This window comes from Sminthopsis crassicaudata, chromosome 6 (assembly GCF_048593235.1).
Source record: "Sminthopsis crassicaudata isolate SCR6 chromosome 6, ASM4859323v1, whole genome shotgun sequence".
NCBI classification, from domain to species: Eukaryota; Metazoa; Chordata; class Mammalia; order Dasyuromorphia; family Dasyuridae; genus Sminthopsis; species Sminthopsis crassicaudata.
Genome location: NC_133622.1, coordinates 37,068,556 through 37,095,232, shown reverse-complemented (window position 1 = coordinate 37,095,232; position 26,677 = coordinate 37,068,556). Strand labels below are relative to the sequence as shown.

The window sequence follows — 26,677 nt, the reverse complement described above, 5'->3', positions numbered from 1 at the left end:
TTTTTATTTTTAATTTTATTTTTTATTATAGCTTTGTATGTATAAAACATATGCTTTGGTAATTTTTCAACATTGACCGTTGCAAAAACTTCTGTTTCAAGTTTTCCCCTCCTTCCCTCACCCCCTCCCCTAGATGGCAGACAGTCCCATACATGTTACATATGTTAAACATTTTATATATATATATATATATATATATACACATATATATATACACATATATATATAAATATATATGTTTATATATATTTATATATATATGTATACACACATATTTATACAGTTATCTTGTTGCACAAGAAAGATCAGATTTAGAAAGAAGGTAAAAATAACCTGAGAAGAAAAAACAGAAATGCAAGCAAACAGTAACAGAAAAAGTGGAAATGTTATGTTGTATCCATACTCATTTCCCAATGTTCTTTCTCTGGGTGTAGTTGTTTACTGTTCTATTGGAACTGATTTGGATCCTCCCATTATTGAAGAGAGCCATGTCCATCAGAATTGATCATCATATAGTATTGCTGTTGAAGTATATAATGATCTCCTGGTCCTGCTCATTTCCCTCAGCATCAGTTCATGTAAGTCTCTCCAGGCCTTTCTGAAATATTCCTGCTGGTCATTTCTTACAGAAAAAGAATATTCCATAATATTCATATATCACAATTTATTCAGCCATTCTTCAATTGGTGGGGGCATCTTTTCAATTTCCAGTTCCTAGTCACTACAAAAAGGGCTGCCACAAATATTTTTGCACATATGGGTGAGGGATTATTTTTTGTTAAAATTTCTCTCCTTTTTCAGACTCAGAATAATAATAGGTTTAATAATAATAAAAATAACTGATTTAAATCAAACATCCATTCTACTGATCGTACATATAACAAATAATATAAAGATATCAACATATAAACAAAATGTATCATCTAAGAGAAAAGTCATAGCTAGTATGCAAAAATGACTTCTGACTTTTCCAAAATACTGGAACCATAGCTAACAATTCATTTCTTTAGGGGTATAAAGACTCAGTTTTCCTTAGGAATTCTCTTCAAAATGTCTTCTCCACAAAATAAGATTAAACATAATCCTTTCAAAATATCTCTTCAGGTTCTCTGAAAGATGACTGTTAACTCATCAACTCCTCCATAGATTTGTTGTCTTGTGGATTATGAATAGCAGGCTTTTAGTAAATAATGAGTGAATGAAGAAACATGGAGGAATTGAAGGAATGTGCTTTGTATTCTATTCCTTCCCCATACCCTGACATTAAAAAAAAAAGTAAAGCAGAGTTACCATTTTGGTGGTACATTTTATCTAGATTCTTTATTCCTTTGAATCTCTAAAATCCTTAACTTCTAGAAACAGCCTTTGCCTTCAGGTTGGAATAGTACTTTTTACTCTTCCTCATTCGTTTCCCATTCTTTGACCCTACATTTTCTTGTAATGCCAGAGAAACTGAGGCAAGATTAGAGAGTTTTTAATAATTGCATCTGGACATTGAATATCTGGCTGATGTCCAAAGCATCCGGCAGGTAATGTGTGCTTCTCATAAAATATATATACACGTGGCTCCAAGCTACCTGGGGGTAGACCAAGGCAGAGGTGGAATCAGAGCCCTGAGAATGGGAATGGACTATCAATTTGGTTCTGGGGGGAGGCACTGGACATTCTGATAAGTAGGGAAGGTCTGGGGTCATGATGTCTAAGATTGAAGGTCTTTTTCTTTATCTGGATCATGATGATTAGGAGGGGGGATGTTGCAACCAGGCAGAACAATTCAGGGATATTGAGGCAGGAAAATTTAGGGAAACTGAGTCAGGATAATTAGGGAAATTGAGTCAGGACAATAAAAGGGAACTGTGGCACAACATTCTTAACACTTCTCTATTTCAATTTTTTTTCTTCTTTGTTTTTTCCTTGAAAAAACTTCCATTCTTTTTTTTTTAATTATAATTTTTATTTACCAAATATATGCATGGATAACTTTACAGCATTGACAATTGCCAAACCTTTTGTTCTAATTTTTCCCTTCCCCCCCGATGGCAGGTTGACATGTTAAATATGTTAAAGTATAAATTAAATACAATATATGTATACATGTCCAAACAGTTATTTTGCTGTACAAAAAAGAATCGGACTTTGAAATAGTGTACCATTAGCCTGTGAAGGAAATCCAAAATACAGGCAGACAAAAATAGAGCGATTGGGAATTCTATGTAGTGGTTCATAGTCACCACTGATTTGGTTTATCTCTTTGTTGAAGAGGGTCACGTCCATCAGAATTGATCATCATGTAGTATTGTTGCTGAAGTATATAATGATCTCGGTCCTGCTCATTTCACTCAGCATCGGTTCATGTAAGTCTCTCCAGGCCTCTCTGTATTCCTCCTGCTGGTCATTTCTTACAGAACAATAATATTCCATAATATTCATATCCCACAATTTATTCAGCCATTCTCCAATTGATGGGCATCCACTCAAAAACTTCCATTCTTAAAAAAACAAACAAACAAACAAAAAAAACCTTTCTCTTTGAGGAAGGGTAGATTTCCCATCTTCCTCATCCCCTCCCATTTTTTTCTAGGAGAATAACGAATTTGTATTTTGTGACTACCTAATAGTTATTTGACATGGGTTGAAATAAAACCATATCAGTATTCCTGTCTTAGATCTCTCCCCATCATCCAACCATACAATTCAGCATCTGTTTAGTTTCCAAAGTTATTTTTCTCAGATTTCAGTCTGACCATGTCATTTCCCTGCTCATCTATCTCTGATAACTCCCTCTCACCTATATTTGGCATTTTAAGCTCTTCATAATCTGATCCTTTGCTACTTTCAAGTCTTCTTTATATGGTTTAAAACTCACACTGGATTTTAAATCCACACTCTAAAGTTCTATTTGTCAAAATAATCAATAACTTTAATAATCTAGTGTTTGACAAACCCAAGGACCCCAGCTTTTGAAATAAGAACTCAATGTTTGACAAAAATTGCTGGGAAAATTGGAAATTAATATGGCAGAAACTAGGCATTGACCCACACTTAACACCGTACACCAAAATCAGGTCAAAATGGGTTCATGACCTAGGCATAAAGAATGAGATTATACATAAATTAGAGGAACATAGGATAGTTTACCTCTCAGATTGTGGAAGAGGAATGAATTTATGTCCAAAGAAGAATTAAAGATCATTATTGATCACAAAATAGAAAACTTTGATTATATCAAATTGAAAAGTTTTTGTACAAACAAAACTAATGCAGATAAGATTAGAAGGGAAACAATAAACTGGGAAAACATTTTTACAGTCAAAGGTTCTGATAAAGGCCTCATTTCCAAAATATGTAGAGAATTGACTCTAATTTATAAGAAATCAAACCATTCTCTAATAGATAAATGGTCAAAGGATATGAACAGAAAATTCTCAGATGAAGAAATTGAAACTATTTCTAGCCATCTGAAAAGATGCTCCAAGTCATTATTAATCAGAGAAATGCAAATTAAAACACCTCTGAGATATCACTAAATACCTGTAAGATTGGCTAGAATGACAGGGAAAGATAATGTGCAATATTGGAGGGAATGTAGGAAAACAGGTACACTGATACATTGTTGGTGGTGGTGGTGGTGGTGGAATTGTGAATACATCCAGCCATTCTGGAGAGCAATTTGGAACTATGCTCAAAAAGTTGTCAAACTGTGCATACCCTTTGACCCAACATTGCTATTACTGGACTTATGTCCCAAAGAGATCTTAAAGAAGGGAAAGGGACCTGTATGTGCAAGAATGTTTGTGGCAGCCCTCTTTGTGGTAGCCAGAAACTGGAAATGAAGTGGATGCCCATTAATTGGAGAAAGGCTGAGTAAATTGTGGTATATGGATATTATGGAATATTATTGTTCTGTAAGAAATGACCAACAAGCTGATTTCAGAAAGGCCTGGAGAGACTTACAGGATCTGATGCTGAATGAAATGAGCAGTACCAAGAGATCATTATATACTTCAGCAACAATACTGTATGATGATCAATTCTGATGGACGTGACCCTCTTCAACAATGAGATGAACCAAATCAGTTCCAATAGAGCAGTAATGAACTGAACCAGCTACACCCAGCGAAAGGACTCTGGGAGATGACGAAGAACTACTACATAGAATTCCCAATCCCTCTAATTTTGTCCGCCTGCATTTTTATTTCCTTCACAGGCTAATTTTACACTATTTCAAAGTCCTATTCTTTTTTGTACAGCAAAACAACTGTTTGGACATGTATACATATATTGTATTTAACTTATACTTTAACATATTTAACATGTATTGGTCAGCCTGCCATCTGGGGGGGGGGGAAGGAGAGGATCTGGTAATAAAAACTATTAAAAATTTTCAAAAAGTTCTATTTGTCTACTTGTGCTTCTTAAATGTGATATTCCATCTCCTATTTGTATGCCTTTGCCTGGAATGCTATGCTCCTTCACTTCTGCTTTTTAGCTTCCTTAGTTTCCATCAAGGTTCTGCTCAAAAGCAGATCTTTTTGTGATGGCAAAAGCTTGGAAAGTGAGTAGATACCCATCAATTGGGGAATGGTTGAATAAGTTATGGTACTTGAAAGTTAAGAAATATTATTGTTCTATAATAATATATAATACTATGTGATATATAATAATATGAGACTGATTTTAGAAAGGCCTGGAAAGATTCACATGTACCATTACAGAGTGAAACAAGTAGAATCAGGAAAACACTGTATACAGCAATAGCAAGATTATGTGATGATCAATTATGAAGGACTTGCTTTCTCAGTGGTTAAGTGATCCAAGACAATCCCAATAAACTTTGGATGGAAAATGGCATCCAAATACAGAGAGAGAACTATGGAGACTGAATGTGAATTAATATATACTATGTTCATTTCCTTTTTCTTCTGTTTTTTTTTTCTCTAGTGGTTTTCTTATTTTGTTCTGATTTTTTTCTCCCAACATGATTCATAAGGAAATATGTAAAAAAAAATTGAATATACATGTATTAAACCCCCCCCCCATTGTTTCTACATGTAACTGGAAAAAATATATATATATATATTTTTAAATCAACAGATTCTCCTCAAAGTACAGTGGAATAGGTTATCCCTTCAGGTATACAGCCCCAATGTCCATAACCTACTTTTAAAAAAGTTTTTTAAAATAATATTCATGGACATCTGCTAATAGTAGATTCCTCTCTGTAAGTGCAGGGGTGGGTGGGTGGGGGGAAGTATGCACTGTATTTCATATCATTGTTTGCTCTTTCCCCATTCCTGAGCTGCCCAGTTCCTAATGATCTATATTGTCACTTAAAGACATTTTGTTTTCCCCCCATTTGGAGTAACTTCAGATGTTTGTTTATTTATCTGTGAAATAAACTAAATGGCTTCTTTACAGTATTTTTAAATTCTTAATGAATACTTTTGGAGTTTTGTAAAAAAAAAAAAACGATTCTGCTCAAATCCTGCCTTCTCTCAGAGGCCTTTCCTTGTCCCCCCATTTGCTAGTGACCTTCTCTCTCAGATTATCTTTCACAAATTCTGAATGTACATACTCTGTATATACTTAGTTGTTTTACTTTTCCATCAGAATGTAAACTCCCCAAGGCAGAGAATGTTTTTGTTTTTCATGTTCCCAGCATTTATGACAGTGTTTGAGACATAGTAAGTGGTTAGTAAATGCTTATTGACTAAGTAACTATCAGAGAAGAGAAAGTTGAAATTATTTTGGAGGGAAGTTGAGGCTCGAGGGACATGAGTTACATAGAATTGTACATGGAGGAAACAGGACCTATGGAAATAGATTTGTTCAATGAGGCTCTCTCAAACTAGATGCAACAGGTAGAAAATTCAAAAAAGCAAGTTTTAAGTCAATATAAGAGAACATTTTCTATCAACTAAAGCTGCCCAACAATAGACGTCATATCTTGAGATAGTAAGTTCTCCATTACTAGTAATATTCAAGGAGAAATTGGTTGACCATCTGCCTAGAATATTTCAGGAAAGATTATTATTTAGCTGTATGGATATTGTTCATTTTCATTAAAAAGGATTTTGAAAGTAGAATCTTTTCCTAATTAGCTTATTTTATACATCATCACATAGAAAGGCAATATAAAAATTTTTTAAAAATCCAATAAATTTGGATTTAGAAAATCTATATGTCCTTCAATTCATTAAACTTTTCTGAATTTCTTTTTCTTCATCCATTAAATATCAACATTGATTTTTGCACTGCCTATGTCAGAGGTTGTTGGGAGGATCAAACAAGATTAAATACATAGAAATTATTTGTAACTTACAAAGTGCCTTATAATTATGAAATTTTTTGGATGGAGATGAAAAGCCAAATTGAATCTCAGAAATGTGACAACATGGCTTCCTGAAGAACTACTCCATCTTGTTATTGGGCAATCCTAGGCTATCTTTAGTATCTGCCTAGGAAAACTATTTGGGAATAGCCAACTATAATGGTATTTATAAAAGAAGGTTCTTGGGACTTTGGTTTGATTTATTTGAAAAACTCCATTGTGGAGGCAGTTAGGTGGTGCAGTGGATAGATCACCAACCCTGAAGTCAAGAGGACCTGAGTTCAAATCTGCCTCAGACACTTAACACTTCCTAGCTGTGTGACTGTGGGCAAATCACTAAACCTCAATTGCCTCAGGGGAAAAAAAGAAAAGAAAAGCTTCTTTGTGACTACTTTTATTTAGAACAATAGTAGAATAAAAGTTTTTATGATGAAAGTAGTCTATAACTGAATTTAATTTATTCATATCTTTGAAATATTTGTTCCAGAGAAATCGTCATTTACATTTTAGAAGTTAAAAGTATTAAATATTCAGATATGATATAGTAATGGGTAGATTATAAATAATGTCCATGAAAAATGGAAATTCTCCAATTCTCTTTAGTTACTGATGCTTTGCAAAATATATATATATATATATATATATTTTATTATTATATATATTTTTATAATATTATCCCTTGTATTCATTTTTCCAAATTATCCCCCCCTCCCTCTACTCCCTCCCCCCATGACAGGCAATCCCATACATTTTACATGTGTTACAGTATAACCTAGATACAATATATGTGTGTAAATACCATTTTCTTGTTGCACAATAAGCTTTAGATTCCGAAGGTACATGTAACCTGGGCAGACAGATATTAGTGCTAACAATTTACATTCACTTCCCAGTGTTTCTTCTCTGGGTGTAGCTACCTCTGTCCATCATTGATCAACTGGAAGTGAGTTGGATCTTCTTTATGTTGAAGATTTCCACTTCCATCAGAATACATCCTCATACAGTATTGTTGTTGAAGTGTACAGTGATCTTCTGGTTCTGCTCATTTCACTCAGCATCAGTTGATTTAAGTCTCTCCAAGCCTCTCTGTATTCCTCCTGCTGGTCATTTCTTACAGAGCAATAATATTCCATAACCTTCATATACCATAATTTACCCAACCATTCTCCAACTGATGGACATCCATTCATCTTCCAGTTTCTAGCTACAATAAAAAGAGCTGGCACAAACAGTTTGGCACATACAGGTCCCTTTCCCCTCTTTAGTATTTCTTTGGGATATAAGCCCAGTAGTAGCAATGCTGGGTTAAAGGGTATGCACAGTTTGATAACTTTTTGGGCATAGTTCCAAATTGCTCTCCAGAATGGCTGGATTCTTTCACAACTCCACCAACAATGCATCAGTGTCCCAGTTTTCCCACATCCCCTCCAACATCACAATATATTTTTTAATTAACAAGCATTTATTTTCTCTATCTCCTCCTCTCCCTAATTAAAAATAAAAGAAACAGAAAATTTGTAACATATATGCATAGCAAAGCAAAATAATTTCCTACACGGACCAAAAAATTGTATGAGTTGCTGGCTATCCTATATCTATCTGAAGAGATATAAAAACAATTTGGTCACTGGTGACTCTTCTTTCATCAGGTACTAAAATGTTAATCATGAAGAGAAATAGAGTCAGCACTCAGCATTCATATGTGAACATCCCCGAAGTGATTGTACAAGACGCCTCAAAGGAACTAAGAAGGATAGAAAATGGTGGTTACAGGTAACTAAAAGCTAATCATGTTTAACAATGCTCTTTACCTTAAATTTGTTCAGTTTAATCTTGGTACTTTTTCATTGTTCCAAATGGATGATTTTTTTTTTTTTTTGCACTTTATAAGCCTATCTGTTTCAGCCCCTTTCCAGTCAATAGGCAAGTTTTTTCTCCTCTAGAAAATTATTTATGATTTACACATACTGCAATGACATAGATATATTTCTGAGAGGACACAGTCCTGGACATTGAAGCAGATATAGTAAATAGTTAAAGAAGGATGTCATCCAAGAGAAATATGACTTGAAAATAAAAAGGACATTCAATGGATAGCCATTATCTATTGTCATGCATGCAATGTCAAATGATGTAGAAGGGCTACAGTATATTGGAGTGATCCCCATGGAAGATTTAGGGGAGGACATAGATGTCTGGGTTGATGGATTATAATCTGTATTATTGAAGTTTAGGGCTGCATTGATAAGAAGCATCATGTGAACTAATAGTGCACCTTTTTTTTTTTTTTTTTTAAACATGCTATGGAGTCCCTTTTAGCAGTAAGTGGATTGAAGATATACTCCATTTTATATCTAGATACGTTGTGCTACTCAGCAGCATGAGTCAAGACACGACAGCCCAGTTATCATATTTTTTGATGGATAAACATTAGTATTTTATCCAAAACAATGATCTACTAAAAAATCTAGTCTTATAATTCCCTTTTTTATGGTTTTTGCTGGCATGTTATAGGGCAAAAACTCTTCACCTATATATAACATGTGTATATGTATTTTTATTCATATACCATTATCTATGTGCATTTATACGTGTATATAAATAGCACTAAACATTAATGGAAATTGTTGGCTTATGTTAGAGTGTGGGAATGGTAGGATAGGAATCAAAGAATAAGGAAGAGAGGAAATCCACAAAGAGTTGTTACCCCATATATATAATGCGTTAATGCATTAGGCTAATTTATCTCTGTATGCTGTTGGAATGTAGTTCACTCTCTGATGATGATGATGATGATGATGATAGTGTCTCTGGGATGGAGCATGGAAACCACCAAGAAGGGGATGTTTTCAGAAATAACTCCGATGAAATAGAAAGAACTTCACAGAGGTAAGCAATGCACTTTACGTGTATCTCTTAAAGGATGAATCACTTTACACAGCATAGCCTGCACCAAACTAGTTCTCACCAAACCAGTGGCATGGGCCATTATGCAGAATCACCATGGTAGAATGTTTTCCTGCTGTTCCCTCTGTGAGGGTCCTGGAAAATTGTTAAGGTCTAATTCCCTGATGTTATAGGAACTTTATTGAGTAGCCATTTTATCCAAGAACTTGAAGACTTCTTGTTTTTGACTTTCAGAGTCCTAAAGGAATCGTGGCATTAGAGAAGAAATGTTATTTTCCCTTAAATCCTAGCTGTTTCCCAAACACACCTTACTGTCTAGGAAATAGAACCTGTTAATGAATGATAGTTGGAAGCCATAGTTGTTTATGTTGCAATAGAGCATGATCAGAAATACTTCAAGGAAGAAAGGAAATAAGTACCTACTTATTATGTGCTAGGCACTGTGCTAAGTGCTTTACAAATATTAGCTCATTTGATCCTCAACCATCCTGTGACTTAGGTACTTTTATTCTCACCATTTTACAGCCCAGGACACTGAGGCAAATAGAAATTAAGTGACTAGCCCAGAATCACATAGCTACTAAGTGTCTGAGGTCATTTGACCTCAAGTTTTTGTGACTCCAGTGCCCTATCTACTGTGCCACTTACCTGTCCAAGGGAGTTACAATGGAGGCTCTATGTGAGTTAATGAAAAATATCCAGGATTGAAGGCAAGAAGATTATATAGAGAGGTAGATAGTATTACCCATGGGTGATAGAGTTGTGGCTAAGGCACTCTTCAGTGAATATCCAGGATTTCTTACATTGTGAGAATACAATGTGATTAGGAAGTCTAGAATAGCATGATATAGCTAATAAAGACCTAGAGAGACTCGGGTTCAAAGCTTTCAAAATCTACTTCCCTCCTATCTTTCTAGTTTTCTTATCCATTATTTCCTCAGATTTATTCTTTGATTCAATAACACTAATTATTTCAGAAATAGAGATACTCCATTCAGTCTGGGTGCTCTCTCTAGCTGTCTCCTATGTCTAGAATATTCTCCCTCCTCTACTCTAACTTTTAACCTCTCAGGCTTCCTTTAAGTCACAATTAAAATCCTGCTGTCTACAGGAAGGCTTTCCTCTGTTAATTAATGCCTACTTACCTTGTATATAGTTTGCTCTCTATATATTTATTTTTATGTTGTCTCACCCCTTAGATTGTACGCACCTTAAAGGTATCCTCCATACTTAGCACAGTGTCTGGCAAGTAATAGGTGCTTAATAAAATGTTGATTGATTGATTGATTGATAAACATGTCCTCTGACTATTAGTTGTACAGCTATGGACTAGATCAATTATCAAATAGAAACTTCCTATTTTATAAGGGAGGAAACTGAGACAAAAAGAGGTTGTGGTTTTTCTGTAGTCATAGAGATAGTGACATAGTTGAGATTTGAACCAAGACCCAAAAAAGATTTTTATGAGCATCAGTTCCTGTTTTAGGGATAAAATTAAATAAAATATATAAATGCCTTTATAAGTTATGGTTATTTTTCTCTCTCCATCTCTTTTCTCTTCATTTGTTCTCATTTCCTTTATTTCCTCTTTTTTTTTTTTTTCTTTTTCTCTCTCCTGCCTATTCATGACTTTAATCTGACAGTAGGACACAATGACATTCATAAATTGCTTCTCCTTGTTGGTGGCATTGGTGTCCACCTAGATAGAACTGCAGAAAACCCACCCATAGAGATGTTGAGCCTCATTGTGTTAATTAGTCAAGGAATATTAAATTACTTCTACAAAAGGTTCTCTTTTTCTTCTCAGCTCACGCATCATCTGAGCTTTAAGATTTTTAGAAGGTTGACAACTAGCAAATGTTATTCTATTCATATCATATCCCATAATTTAGCCCCTTACTTTCCAGTTGATGGATATTCACTTTGTTTCCTAATCTTTGTTTCTATTAATATTTTTTATACATATTGGTCTTTTGTCTCGTTAGGATATATATATTTTCTCTTTTAGTGGCAACTTAAGTCAAAAGGAATGCAGTTGACTGACTTTGGGAGGGTAATTCTAAGTTGCTGTTTCCAGAATATATGGACTAATTCATAATTCCACCAGTGTGTAATTTTGTGGAAAAATAACAGTAATAACCAGAGTCTTAACTAAGAAGGGGCTTTGCCCAGGAGGGACATCAGAAGTAGGAGGAGTTGCACTTCCTTTTAGCAGTGACTGCCCTTGCATTCCTTGAGCCATATTCTAAGACAGCCATCTTTTCCCCCCAAACCTTTGAGGGGGAAAGATGAAGGACCCTCTAGCCCTTGTGGGCCAGCCCTACTCCCACCAACCCTACTCTACAGAATTTACTCTAAGTATAATTTGCACAATTATAATTCTTGTAATTAGGATTTATAAAAGTCACCGTCTTCTCTGAAATTACTGGTCACTCTTGTATATTCATCATACTTTCATGTTTCTAGGAGTCAGTACCTTCCTGGTCCCATCGCACTCTTCAATGTTAACAACAGCAGCAATAAAGAGCAGTAAGTATTTTGCTTTCACCACAGAAAAATAACAGCTATCCTTTGAAGAGATGCCTTCATTAAATTTACATCGGAACCAGTCAGGTATGGGGGACCTTCAGGAAAACATGAATATAAATTTTGAATAAGAACAGGAACATATTTATTTTTGATTTCCCATCATACACAGTGAGGGTCTAATGAATAGTCATCAGTTTAGATCTACCATGGAAAAACCCACGTGATTTTTACATTTTCTTTTTTTTAGGTAATTGGGGTTAAGTGACTTGCCCAGGGTCACACAGCTAGGAAGTGTTACGTGTCTGAGACCACATTTGAACTCGGGTCCTCCTGACTTCAGGGCTGGTGCTCTATCCACTGCGCCACTGGGCTGCCCCAATTTTTACATTTTCTATAAAATTGTACTTTGTTTGGGAGGATAACATTCCTAAAGATGATTCAAATCAACATATGTGGGTGTGACTGATCTATCTTAGATTAGCAAGACCTGGGGTGACTGGGGAACAAGCTGGGGCTGTTTTGTCTTTGAAAGTACAGCCCAAGTAACAGGATTTCCCCTGTGGTTGTTTATGACCCTGTAGCTCTTTAAAAAATTGTATTTATTTATTTTGACATATTCAACAAAGTCTCCTAAAATCTCTCCTAGGAAAAGAGAATTCTATACAAATGGGAGCCCCTTATGAAACTGTCTGCTGAATTAAGAACTTTGAGAATTCTGTGGCTTGTGTTTGATCTCCTGATGGTTTTGCTTGGGTCCTTTGCTTAACATGAAGAATAGAACTAGGAAAAACTAGAATATGCTAAAATTATTTTCACTCTGTTCAAGTCTGATTCTCCCTTTTGACTCTTTCCATTCCCATCTCTGGCACCATGTTGTCCCAAGTCTGGGAAGGTCCTTTCAGCCTGGGAAACGTCCCAAGTTCAGAAACTTTCCCCTTCAACTATTGTGCCTTTAACCATTTAGGAAGGTGGAGGAGACCTTCTTGGGCATCATAAAATCCTAGATTTATAGCTAATAACACTGAGGGTAAGAGGTTAAGTGACTTGCTTTGGACCACACAGTGTCTTATGAATTCAGGTCTTCCTGACTTCAAGTCTAGTACCCTCTACACTGTCCACTTGAAGGATGACTCGGGTGCTGGCAAATCTATGATAGTCTAGTGGTCATACATTATATCTGTTCCGCATGGAAGGGCACTGCACTGGGGGGCAAAGTCTAAGTTCTTTTTCAAAGAAAACTCTACCTCTCATCTCTCTGTTATGTAATTCATCTGGGTGAAGTGTCAGTGCTAATCTCCTTGATCTAAGGGTGTAGTCAATGTGGATTTATCCAATCAAAATCTTGGCTCTGTTACTACCAGCCAGATAACGTGACTTCTCTTCTTGCCTCATTTCAGTGTGCCCTAATCATTTTGACACACCATAAGGGAGTGAGTAACCTAAGTTATTACTCATATAGAAATAAAACAAAATAGGTTAAAACAATCACTGCATGGGTTGTAAAGCTTAACTAGTCTTTGGACATACTTCAAACCTGAGTTCCTGAACATAATTGAGATAATTAATCAATTAATAAACAAGCATTTATTAATCACTTGTTATGTATCAGGAGTTTGGAAGCTGATAATGCTCTTAGCAATAGTAGAGAAATTCTTGTTGTCAGCCTTCATCAGGAGCTAGCAGATTTCTCCAATGACCTGAGCTAACCAACAATACTGTTTTTACAATCTCCCTTAAGAACCAAGTCCAGATCTAGGATTCAGACTTCTGGAGTATCTTGGCAAGTCTCCATATCCTCGATAGCAATAATCAGCAACTTGAATTCAACTCCTATCTGGTCCACTAATTATTCTGATCTGGCTACTGTCCTGTTCTTCCCTATATTATTATTTGTAGGGAATAGGATTTCCCCATAGCCGTCTTTCTACTCTAGTCCTTCAAGTCTTTTCTTGGGGGTAGCTAGGTGGTATAGTGGATAGAGCACCAGCCCTAAGTCAAGAGACCTTAAATACTCCCTAGTTGTGTGACCCTTGGCAAGTCACTTAACCCCAATTGCCTCAGCAAAAAAAAAAAAAAAAAAAAAAAAAAAAGAGAGAGAAAGAAAGAAAGAAAAGCTTTTCTTGGTTATAGCATCAAAAGTTTGATGGGTGGGTCATCTCTCAGCTAGAGAATAAAGAAAACCTCATTTTATCTGGAATTCCATCTTATCAATGCTAAATACTCTGTGCATTCAGACAGAATAGAACTAAATAATTAGTAACCAACTGAATACTTTGCCTCTCCCAGGCAATATTTGTATTTAAAATTTTTTTAACCCTAAAGAAATAATTTCAGGCCTCATCAACAAGCTAGTGTATAGCAATTTGTTCTGAAGTAGAGCTTTCCGGTATCCCTGAAATCATATTGGGATTACCTAGACAGCCCACTTTAGTCAAGGATCCAAAGTTTATGACAGAGACTATTCGGTGTATTTGCATGGGATTTTCCAATGGCTGTATTTTCCAAGGCTTACTGAGAAAGGAACTTCAAATCACAAGAGGAGAATATTCTTCCTTCTGACCTTCTGGAGCTCTCCATCCTTGTATGCTCTTTTTACCCCAATTTCTATATAAATCTAGAGGTACAACTTGGAATATGTTTAAAAATTACAAAAATAGAAAAATCTCTCATCTTTGCCCAGGCTTCCCACCTAACCTTAGGGAAGTCTCTTGTACCTAAACTCGTTGATAGGATTTAGGTGATTTATTTTATAGGAGTACTATAATTTGTTGATACACAGTGAGGAAGGTAGCTATTGGAAATGAGCAGTAGACTCTCCTGAATTCCATATTCTTGTCCTGAGTCGTGGTGGAAAGAAATAGAAGAACATTTTCAGGTCTGAAATACTGAGATTGGCTTAGCAAGTACTTGGTTTTTAGTAGGGAAGATGCAATGTTTATTGCCTACTGCAGAATTAATGACTGTTAGGAGGTTCCGAACATTTCCTGTGGTCCAGTCATAGCTCCATTCCCTGTTCTTGTCGGTTCCCACCTTTGAATCCCTGATGCAGCCTTCACAGTTCTCTGGGATCAGTTATAGCCTTTTTACTCCTGCTGTAGTGTCAGTGCTAAGGGGCAGCCATAGAATCACCTTGTTCCACCAGGACTCCCAGTTTCTCTTCATTTCACTGTATAGACCAGGATATCTAGCTTTTCTACTCCTAGTACTATGGAAGGAATGAAGTGTAATGACTGCCTTGATGTCCTTTTTCAAACAAAGGACTGTAAAAAACAAAACAAAACAAAACAAAAAAACCAAAGGGCTGTGAAGATGGACTACAAGATTAAGGCAAATATGTAGGTTTGCACACACAATTTCTCTGCCTCGTCATTTGAGATATCGTCATCCTGTCTTTGGGATCAAAAGCTGAATGTAAACCCCATTACACTTGCAATAGGCCTTTCCTCAACTTGCTACATCTTTACTCATGTGACTCAGGGTCACCTCCATGATGAAGCATTGGAGGAAGACATTTGTAGAGACTCCTTATCTTTGAATAATAAAAATAACCTTGCTTAAAATTATTTTTTCTTCAAGGATTGGTTTAATTTATATTGAGTTTATATTTTAAATCAGTATGTCCTTTATTTAGGTTTATAATATTAACTGGCTTTAGAACTGTTGACTTTTTGCCACATTTTTATGCCTTCCTTATTCATTTCCTCCCAATCACACATATCTATGACTTATAGGTTTTATTTTTCTCCCGAAATGTGTGTTGATTCTTGGTTGAACTGTTTGAGAGAACACCTTTCCAAAGTCTTTGGGAATGGGAATAGGCTGATGAGGAAAAAAGTTAAAATGATTTAGGACTGACTGTGATTTGAACATATGATAGATATATTATTTCTTTTTTAGAGAGGTGAAAGAGGGAGAGGAAAAGAAAAAGAAAAAAGAAAAGAAAGAGTAAGTCTTGACCTTGACCAAAATATATGATATGAAGTTTTCTAGCACACAGAATTTCTTGCATTTTAATGCTATGACATAATGTGATCTGTTTTCCAGCAAATCTGGTGATAAAAAGGAGAAGAAAAAGGATTCAGAAAAGAAAAAGAATAAGGAAAAAAAGAAAGAGAAAGAGAAGAAAAAGAACGAGGAACAGAAGAAAGATAAGAAAGAAAAGTAAGTATGCTTTATTAATATGGATACCAGTGATACTCTATTCTTGGAAATTGTTGTTTTTTTTTTTAATTTTTATTTTATTTTATAATTATAACATTTTTTGACAGTACATATGCATAGGTAATTTTTTTTAACAACATTATCCCTTGCACTTACTTCTATTCAGATTTTTTCCCTTCCTCTCCCAACCCCCTCCCCCAGATGGCAAGCAGTCTTATATATGTTAAATATATTACAGTATATTCTAGATACAATATATGTGTGTAGAACCGAATTTTTTGTTGCACAGGAAGAATTGGATTCAGAAGGTAAAAATAACAGTTTACACTCATTTCCCAGTGTTCCTTTTCTGGATGTAGCTGGTTCTGTCCATCATTAATCAATTGGAATTGGATTAGTTCTTCTCTATGTTGAAGAAATCCATTTCCATCAGCATACATCCTCTTACAGTATCATTGTTGAAGTGTATAATGATCTTCTGGTTCTGCTCGTTTCACTCAGCATCAGTTGATGTAAGTCTCTCCAAGCCTCTCTGTATTTCTCCTGTTGGTCATTTCTTATAGAACAATAATATTCCAAAACATTCATATACCATAGTTTACCCAACCATTCTCCAATTGATGGACATCCATTCATCTTCCAGTTTCTAGCCACTATGAAAAGGGCTGCCACAAACATTTTGGCACATACAGGTCCCTTTCCCTTCTTTAGTAGTTCCTTGGGGTATAAGCCCAGTAGTAGTATGGCTGGGTCAAAGGGTATGCACATTTTGATAACTTTTTGGGCATAATTCCAGATTGCTCTCCAGAATATTCTTGGAAATTGTGATGGATGCCTATTAGAAGTGGCAGTGTCTATAATTCGAAGAACACTGGACTTGAAGTTAGAAGATTTGAATTTACTTACTTATTGACCTTGATCTAGTCATTCACTTAATTTCCTGATCTGTACTATAAGGATAATAATATTGAACAAAGACCATTTTATCATTGTCTTTGTATCTGTGGGGCCTAACCAGATATGACATAGGCCAACGCTATGGGTTAAAGAATCCTACTATTGTAAAAAACATTAAATCAAATGTGAATTGAAGTTAAACTCAGCTACAATATTTTAAATATCTTTACTCTTGTTTTTCTACCTTTGAAACAAGCAGTCTTAACTGTTATAGAGATTTATTTCCTTTAAGCATTAACAGTTCCTGAGTGGAGATAATATCATAACCGATCTTCTTAACTGGAAGAAATCTTGGTCCTGAGGAGAATCAAACAGCATCCTACTGTAGCTTCTTTTGATGTGACATAATTATTTATTCATTTCATTAATATTTCTTGAGAATCCACAAGGTACTTTCTAGAAAATATTTGAAATAAAACACAGCTAGTTCCATGTACTTTCCCTAATTTTGGACAGTGGGACATATGACATGATATTAAGAACTCCCAGAAGTGCCCTTTTCTAAAGAGCCAGCTTGTATGATACACTGGCTAGTCTAGCATGGGCCTAGAGTTTATCTCTGTTTGCTTTGGGTTCTCAGCTACAAAACAGGAAAAAATAATATCTACTTTACAGGGTTGTTATGAGGATTAAATGAGATAGTATTTATTTAAAATACCTATTATATAATAGGTACTATATAAATGCTTATTTCCCTCTCCTTGTAACTGTGCATTTGAAAGCTATAATTCAAACAAAATCACAGAATATGAAGATTTCATTTCCAAAAATGCCTAATGTCTATTTTCTTTTTTCTTCCTTCCTTGTCTTTCTTTTTCTCTCTCTACTTTTCTCTTTCCTTTCTTTCATTTCTTCTCTCTCTCTCCCTTTCTCTCCCTCCTCTCTCCCTCCCTTCCTTCCTCCTTTCTTTCCTAATGATAATGTATGTTCTGTGGACATCAAAAGAATTAGAATTACAAATACAAATATGGTGGACATAGTTACTTGAATGAACAACTAAAATGATCAACTTTATAGCATTTTATATGAGAAAAAAGGCCATGTAAAAGTACTTAAGATCTAAATTGTTTATCATAAAACAGTTGAAATAAACTAATTTTTTATTCTGGTTACATCAGGTTTTTTTGGGGGGGAGGGGGAATTACTCTTTAATTCATCTTACATCTACTCTCAATCCACTAAACATAAGCAGTCCCCTCCACCAAGATGCACCCATGTGGAGCTCTGTCCTCTGTTCACTTTCTTATTTTGTCAAGTCCCATTTTTCCTACTGATTACATTAATGAAGGGAAACTATGGACTATCTACCATTTTACATTTTCCAGCACTTAAGTGTAATGTTTTTGTTTTTTTTGTTGTTGTTTTGTTTTGGTTTTTTTTTTTTGTTGAGGCAATTGGGGTTAAGTGACTTGCCCAGGATCACACAGCTAAGAAGTGTTAAGTGTCTGAGGTAAAATTTGAACTCGGGTACTCCTGATTTCAGGGTTGGTGCTCTATTCACTGAGACACCTAGCTGCCCTGTGCTATGCTTTTAAAGTATTAAATGAATGTTGAAATGAATTAAATCTGAGAGCTCTTCTGCTTCATTTCCCTGGATGATAAAGATTTTCTTTATTAATTGTAGAATTGATAGTACCTTGAATATGTCATTTCATTGGATCACAAAGTATTGGAGTAATTCAGTTTATTTTTGTGGCTTTAATAGATTGTAATTTTAGTTTCTCATTCCTCATTAATCTGTTTATTCTCTTTTCCTTTAGGCAAGTGTACAATGTTATTATTGATGTTCATGACCCCGTGGACCATAACATGACAATATTCTCCATGGGGTTTTCTTGGCAGAGATATTGGAATAGTTTGCTATTTTCTTCTTCAGTGGATTAAGACAGATATTAAGTGAGTTGTCAAGGGTCACCTAGCTAGTAAGTGTCTGAGGTTGGATTTCAACTCAGGTCTTCTTAACTATAAACCCAGCATTCTGTGCTTGAGTGACCTAGCTGCCTATGGGTAAGGCACATCATCCCTATAGGGGACTTCTCCATTCACATAGAACAGATGACTGATGAAAAATGCAGAAAAAAGTACTTTGTGAGTAAGAAAAGGGTATTAACTATCAAAGGATTAAGATATTGCTAGTATTACTGAGGATCATTTTGATGCCTAAGAGAAGTAGGGGAAAATTTGTTTAATAAACATTAAACACACACACACACATACAAAACTCCATAGCTTTCAGAAGGAGTTTGAGCAGTTTAGGGCACAAATATTTAGCATAGTATAAATATAAAGACTCAAATGATGATGTAGAATGATGCATTGCTTATTTATAGATAATTTATTTAAGAAGTTACAAAACGAGATGTTGGATTATATTGAGAACTTATACCTGCAGGAGCCTATGCTACTCAACTTATTTGCACATAACTGTTTTGTGACTAAAGAGGGAAAATGAGAGACAGAGACAGAGACAGAGAGGAGAGACAGAGAGAGAGACAGAGAGAGAGAGAGAGAGAGAGACAGAGAGAGAGAGAGAAGAGAGAGAGAGAAGGGAGAGAGAGAGAAGGAGAGAGAGAGAGAAGAGAGAGAGAGAAGAGAGAGAAAGAGAGAGAGAAAGAGAGAGAGAAGAGAGAGAAAGAGAGAGAGAGAAGAGAGAGAAAGAGAGAGAGAGAGAAGAGAGAGAAAGAGAGAGAGAGAGAGAGAGAGAGAGAGAGAGAAGAGAGAGAGAGAGAAAGAGATAGAGAGAGAGAGAGAGAGAGAGAGAGAGAGAGAGAGAGAGAGAGAGAGAGAGAGAGAGAGAGAGAGAGAGAGAGAGATCATATATACATATTTGGAAACAAGTATGTTTTTAAAATGACAATCACCTGGGGAAATTTGGGGTGCTGTAAGTGAAAGGTAAATGACTGAATTAAAAGATTCTTATTTAAGTCACTGAAGGGAGAAAAAACTAAGGAGGAACCTAATGTAAAAATCTAAGGGGAAAACATCTAGATACTACAAGGAACTAAAGAGCTGCTCTGTCAGATTTAGTGTCTTGAGCTAAGTGAATTCCGATTGATGGGAGGGAACTGCCTCCAGCAGTAGTGAAGCAATTTATTAAGTGCCCTTTGCTCTCTGCTGCCATCTGCAGTTTGAGAAGAAAAAGCAGCAGGAAACAATCTAGTTACTTGTATCTTATAGTAGCTAGTTTTATTTGCTTAATTTAAAAAAAATCAGCTGGCACTATGTTTTTGTGAGCTCTGTTCTTATTGGACACCGGGGCAACTGGGGCAGTGAATGACTGGCTGAGTGGTTGGTATGGATCAGAGATGGCTAGTCTGACCTTTGAAGTTATCTGACTTAAAGGGAAATTCTGTTCCTATTAAGAAGTAACTTTCAAAAATTAAAATGAATAGGTTTTTTTTTTTTTGAAAGAAGTAACATTTTCTAAATGTCTTCTTAAGGGTGATTACAAAGTTTTTAAAAGCTTATGTTTGAGTATGGAAAAAGAGAATTTGCTTAGCTAAAATGTGTTAGAATCAACAGATGACCAGTAAACAGAAAGTTAATTTCCCCTGGGACAGATGTATCTGAATGGACCAATGACATCAAAGAATTATGAGTTATTTAACATGAATGGGACTACCTGCCATCTGGGGGGGGATAAGGAAGAGAAAAGTTGGAACAGAAGATTTTGCAAGAGTCAATGTTGAAAAATTACCCACGCATCTTTTATAAATAAGAAGCTATAATAATTAAAAAAAAAAAAAAAGAATTATGAGTTACCTGGCAAAAACATATGGGTTTTCTTCCCGCATGTTTTTGGAAGTGAGTGCTCATTCGTTCCCACAGATACCAAGTGATATTTGTGAGATTATGACCCAGTTTCCATAAGGATTGTGTTCTGTAGTGTTATTGATATATTTACTTTAATATGTATCTATTATATTATATTTCTTTTATTTTACTGCTAAGTAAATTATTTAAAGCTTAAAATTGTGTTTTAATTTTAAAATTAAATTAAATCAATTAATTAAATTTAATTTTAATTATTGTGTTTGGTTGAGTAATTAATCACATGAGTGCTATAGTGAATCTGATTTGTATAAAAGGAAGCACATAGTTAGAGGCGCATGGGCAAAGGGAGATTGCATATTCCCTCAATAGTTACCTCTGAGATCTTGGGGAGACTTTACTTTGTGGTGATGGGAACCCAGACCTGCCAAGGTAAGGCCAAAAATGAGCAGCCCAATTCAGAGAGTCAGTAGGTGTTGATGTCCCCCAAATGGGGGTGAACATGTTTGTTTTATTTTGACTGTCTACTTTAAGAGCACCAGACCATGATCCTGCCATTCATTACACAGTTAATTTAACTTGTTGCAAAATTTCTTAGCTGAACTGCCTAAATCTCAACTATCCATTTTAAATAGTTATGAATAATTGTGTTTACTTTGTAAAATATATTTATTCTCACTAATATTCCCTCTATTTCTCATTACCATTTAGTGAGACGAAAGAAGTTACGGTTATTGATCCAGCGGGGAACATGTATTACAACTGGCTGTTTTGTATAGCTTTACCTGTGATGTACAACTGGACCATGATCATTGCAAGGTGCCTAGTTACTATGATAGATCTCAATCTCTTCTACCTTCTCTCATAATATACTAAGTCCCAATATCTAGAGTTTTTCAGAAGATCCTTTCTTTTTTTTTTCCCAGCTCAAAAGAAAGACTGAAAATTTTCTATCCCATACTTTTTTTTAATGTCAAAGGTATGCACTTCAGCATTTAGACCTACTTTAACACTGACACAGAGTTTCTTTTATAAAAATATAATCATTCATGCATATAATTAACATTAATTATTGGTGCCAAATTTTTAAAATGTTGCACTTTTTTGGATACTGGAAAAGTATCCCAATAATGCTGGGAAGAATGACAAAATATAAATTAAAGTATCTAGGATAATTTGTCATAGACTTAAAGAATAAGAAAATCTGAGGCAGCTAGATGGTATAGTGGATAGAGTGCCATCCCTGAAGTCAGAAGGATGGGAGTTCAAAACCAGCCTCAGACACTTACTATTTCCTAGCTGTGTGACCCTGGGCAAGTCACTTAACCCCATTTGCCTCAGAGGAAAAAAAATTGGAAGATAGTTGACAATATTTAAAGCCTCTAAGCAGAGGACTGTCTATTATTATTATTTTTTTTTTTTGTGTGTGTGTGAAGCTTTTCAGGGAGAGAGACCCTCACATTCCACTGACAGTCTATTTCAGGATTATATCAATCTGATGATGAAGATGTTCTCTCTCATATTTAACTAAAAATCTCTTACACTTTAATTTAAGATTTCTTCATATTTAGTGTTTCCCATCTGAAGCGGCATAATGTGCTTCCCAACAGCTATTGAACCACAAATTTACTGCAAGAGATTCATTGGGTGCATATGAAACAATGAGAAAAAGTTCACTTCTCGCCCTGATAGTTTCTACCTGTGTGATTTTTAAGCCATTTATTCTCTCTGAGCCTCAGTTTCTTTATCTGTAAAGTGAAGGTGTTGGACTGGATGATATCTAAGGTCTCTTTAAGTTCTAGGTCTTCTAATAAGATGTCATTGATAAAGGAAGAGAATTGATGATTTCTAAGATTCCTTCCTATTCTAACATTCTGCTTCTGCTTATAATAACAATAACAATAGTAATAATACCTAGAAATTTTATAAAGCTTTAAGATTTACAAAGTCATCATAGCAACTCTGAGAGGTAAATATTATTACTATTATTATCCCTATTTTACAAATCAGGAAACTGAGGCAGGCAGAGAAACTGCCTGAGGTTATATCCAGCTTGTAAATGTCTGAGGCCACTTTTGAATCAGATCTTCCTGCCTCCTTTCTCTACCATACCACCTCATCATCTCATTAAAGTATGCCTCAATTTCAATAGGTTTTGATTCAGACTTCATCTACTTAGACTAGCAAATTGTAAATTTATATTTACAATGTAAATTACAATTACATTGTAATTAGTACAATTAACAATTGTACTAATATTGGTACAAGTTAATAAAGTTTTTTCTCTGTTCTCATCTTAGCATCTATATTATTTTACTTACAAAAACTATTCTGTTACAGAGCATGTTTTGAGGAACTTCAGTCTGATTACTTAGGATATTGGATTATTTTGGACTACTTCTCAGATTTAATCTATATTCTTGACATGATTGTACGAACAAGGACAGGTAAATATGTTGGGTTCACATGATACTATAATGCGAAATAACATAAGACATGGAATATAAAGTCACATAAGACAAATAACATAAAATTGGTTTATAAACCAATAGTTAAGGGAAGGAAAGCACAACCAAAGGCATAATCATACTATATAGAGCCATGGGCTTATTTCTTTTGTTTAGACTCAGGCAATTTGCTGCTGTGTAGAATGCAGAAATGATTTTCTTCTGTATTTCCCCTACAATCCTCTGTGTTAGACCTGAGGGCAAAATTTCCTATTCTTTTTTTTTTTTTTAAGTGAGAATAGTTCTGCTTTTTTTTTTGAAGGCATCTAATTTCATCTTGGTGGAATGTATAGAAATGAATTCACTGTATATAATATGGGAAAAAACCAGCAATTGCTTATTTTTAAAAAGCACATCAATATGACCAAGGCTTATCATATTTGGCCTATTCGATCTTGTTTTCTGTTACCTTTCTTTCCAGTACTTCTGTTTTGATTGTCCCACTTCTTAGTAATTTCTTCTTACTTTTCCTTCTTTATGTATCTTTTATATTTATTTTTTTCTTTTAAAAATATCATTCATTTTTCTTATACAGCATGACCAATATGGAAATATATTTAGAAGAATTGTGCATGTTTAATCTATCTTGGATAGCAAACATATCTTGAGGAGGGGGTGAGAGAAAGGGAGGGAGAAAAATTTGGAACACAAGGTTTTACAGAAGTGAAGGTTGAAAGCTATCTTTGCATATATTTGGAAAAATAAAAAAGAAATTTTATTAAAAACAAATAAAAAGTATCATTAAGCAAAAATTAAATTTTAAAAAATTCCAGTAATAAGATAATTACATTATTACCTGTCCATTAATCTCTGAAATATTTTACACTAATAAGTGTGTATTTATTATAAATTCAATTTTGCCTTTGACCATACCATAGTAGCATTCCATTATAGAAGGAGAAACAATGAATTGATTTGGTATTGTATTTTAGGTTACCTGGAACAAGGATTAATTGTGAAAGAAAAGACTAAGCTCATGAATAAATATAAGTCACATTTGCAATTTAAACTTGATGTTCTCTCAGTGATACCAACTGATCTGCTGTTTTTTAAATTGGGATGGAGCTATCCAGAGATAAGATTAAACAGACTACTCAGGATATCACGTATGTTTGAATTCTTCCAACGGACAGAAACCAGGACCAACTATCCAAATATCTTTAGGATTTCTAATCTTTGCATGTATATTGTGATTATCATCCACTGGAATGCATGTGTATACTACTCTATCTCTAAAGCCATTGGATTTGGGAATGATACATGGGTCTATCCTGACATTAATGACCCTGAATTTGGTCGTCTGGCTAGAAAGTATGTTTATAGTCTCTACTGGTCAACGCTGACCTTAACCACCATTGGCGAAACTCCACCTCCTGTTTTGGACTCCGAGTATGTCTTCGTGGTGGTTGACTTCTTGATTGGAGTGTTAATTTTTGCTACCATCGTTGGTAATATCGGCTCCATGATTTCTAATATGAATGCAGCCAGAGCAGAATTTCAAGGAAAAATTGATGCTGTGAAACAATATATGCATTTTCGAAATGTGAGCAAAGATATGGAAAAGAGGGTTATCAAGTGGTTTGACTACTTATGGACAAATGAAAAAACAGTAGATGAAAGGGAAGTCTTAAGATACCTACCAGATAAACTAAAGGCAGAGATTGCCATCAATGTTCACCTAGATACATTAAAGAAAGTACGCATTTTTGCTGATTGTGAAGCTGGACTATTGGTGGAACTGGTCTTGAAGTTACAGCCTCAAGTCTATAGTCCTGGTGATTACATTTGCAAAAAAGGAGACATTGGACGGGAGATGTACATTATTAAAGAAGGAAAACTGGCTGTGGTAGCAGATGATGGGATCACACAGTTTGTGGTCTTGAGTGATGGTAGTTACTTTGGAGAGATTAGCATTCTCAACATTAAAGGCAGCAAAGCTGGGAACCGAAGAACAGCCAATATTAAAAGTATTGGCTACTCAGATCTCTTCTGTCTATCAAAAGATGATCTCATGGAAGCTCTAACTGAATACCCAGATGCTAAATGTATTCTAGAAGAGAAAGGCAGACAAATCTTAATGAAGGATGGACTGTTGGACATAAATATTGCAAATGCAGGAAGTGATCCTAAGGACCTGGAAGAGAAGGTCACACAAATAGAGGGATCAGTAGACCGTTTGCATACAAGATTTGCCAGGATTCTGGCTGAATATGAATCAATGCAGGGGAAGTTGAAGCAAAGGCTAACTAAAGTTGAGAAATTCTTGAAACCATTAATTGAAACAGAGTTCTCAGATATCGAAGCACTAGAAACAGAGTCTACACAGGAATGAAATGAGATGAGATGAGAAGAACCATTAACTTGACTTTGTGAATTGCTTGGACAGTACAGATCCAAGGCAAATGCGAAATATCTATTCAGCAGTTCTACAAAATTATCTTTTCATATTAGAAAAGTATATTTCTGTGAAACAATGAGAAAATGACATGGATTCAGGAAAGAAAATATGCTTTGATGAATGCTAAAATATTCATCACTGAAATGGAAATACAATTATGGAGTATTCTGAATGTAGTCACTGTGTCATGAGGTTTTCTTGCTGGATACTGTGTAAAGATATAAGCTGATTAATTTATCAGCACACATATCTTCTGATTATTTCTATATACCACCCTCTGCATGGATTATAGTAAGTTTTATGTTATCTGGCATTATTGGGTAAAGGGCTATTAAGGACTAATTAAATATTCTGGCAATAGAAAGTCACCATCATGGATTACCTGTTTTACAAAGGACTTAGAATATAATGAATACACTTAATGAAAACACTGAACATGATTTAATCTTTTTTCATGATTCAAAAGGCACTTTAAGATCCTACAGAACCTCGGGGCCATTGTAATAAATATCAATTAACCCTGTATTGGAGAATTATAGAAGTATTGAGTAGTAGAGATTTCTGATTGAGGGACTATCTGATGAATAGTACTTTGTTTTACAACTCTCTAACATATTTAATGTATAATATTGCATGTAATAGTTATCTTTGTTTGTGTCTTATTCCCTTACTAGACTATAAGCTCCACAAGGGCAGTCTAAATTTTGTATCTGTGTGCTATGCACGTAATAGCTACTTAATAAACATGTATTGATTTGAATAAATCAGCTTTTTTGTATGTTTTTATCTTTCAGATTTATAAAAAAACTGTCTAAAATGTCTAGAGTAAATTAATTTATTTTTTGTGTTCAATTCATCCTAAACTCCTCTCTGAAAAGGTATTATAAAAATTTGTCAATTAAGCTTTAGAGTCATTCTTAGTAAAATTCTGAAAGGTCAAAAAAGTATGCTAGTATCTGACCCAGGAAGGCTTTAGGGATTATAGTAATACAGGGATTGCAGGGAGTCTGGAAAGTAGGACCTAGGTTATGGTTAGATTATCCAAATTGAAAATGAGCCTAAAGCATGTCAGTCTTATGAAACTATTAATATATTAATGGTTTGGGATCATCAGAT

At 34.9% G+C, this 26,677-nt stretch overlaps 1 protein-coding gene across 2 annotated transcripts in view; it reads left to right on the top strand.

Annotated features, from left to right (window-relative positions):
* Positions 1 to 26,313, top strand: part of CNGA1 (cyclic nucleotide gated channel subunit alpha 1) — a 62,647-nt gene extending 36,334 nt beyond the window's left edge. For both annotated transcript variants that reach the window (XM_074273662.1, XM_074273663.1), the window contains exons 3-10: positions 7,981 to 8,104; positions 9,101 to 9,220; positions 11,705 to 11,767; positions 15,665 to 15,712; positions 15,812 to 15,928; positions 21,368 to 21,475; positions 22,997 to 23,103; positions 24,096 to 26,313. In XM_074273662.1, coding sequence (XP_074129763.1) covers positions 7,989 to 8,104; positions 9,101 to 9,220; positions 11,705 to 11,767; positions 15,665 to 15,712; positions 15,812 to 15,928; positions 21,368 to 21,475; positions 22,997 to 23,103; positions 24,096 to 25,495 — 2,079 coding nt within the window. In that variant the 5' untranslated portion in view covers positions 7,981 to 7,988 and the 3' untranslated portion in view covers positions 25,496 to 26,313. The remainder of the gene's footprint in view (positions 1 to 7,980; positions 8,105 to 9,100; positions 9,221 to 11,704; positions 11,768 to 15,664; positions 15,713 to 15,811; positions 15,929 to 21,367; positions 21,476 to 22,996; positions 23,104 to 24,095) is intronic.
* The last annotated feature ends 364 nt before the right edge of the window (positions 26,314 to 26,677 follow it).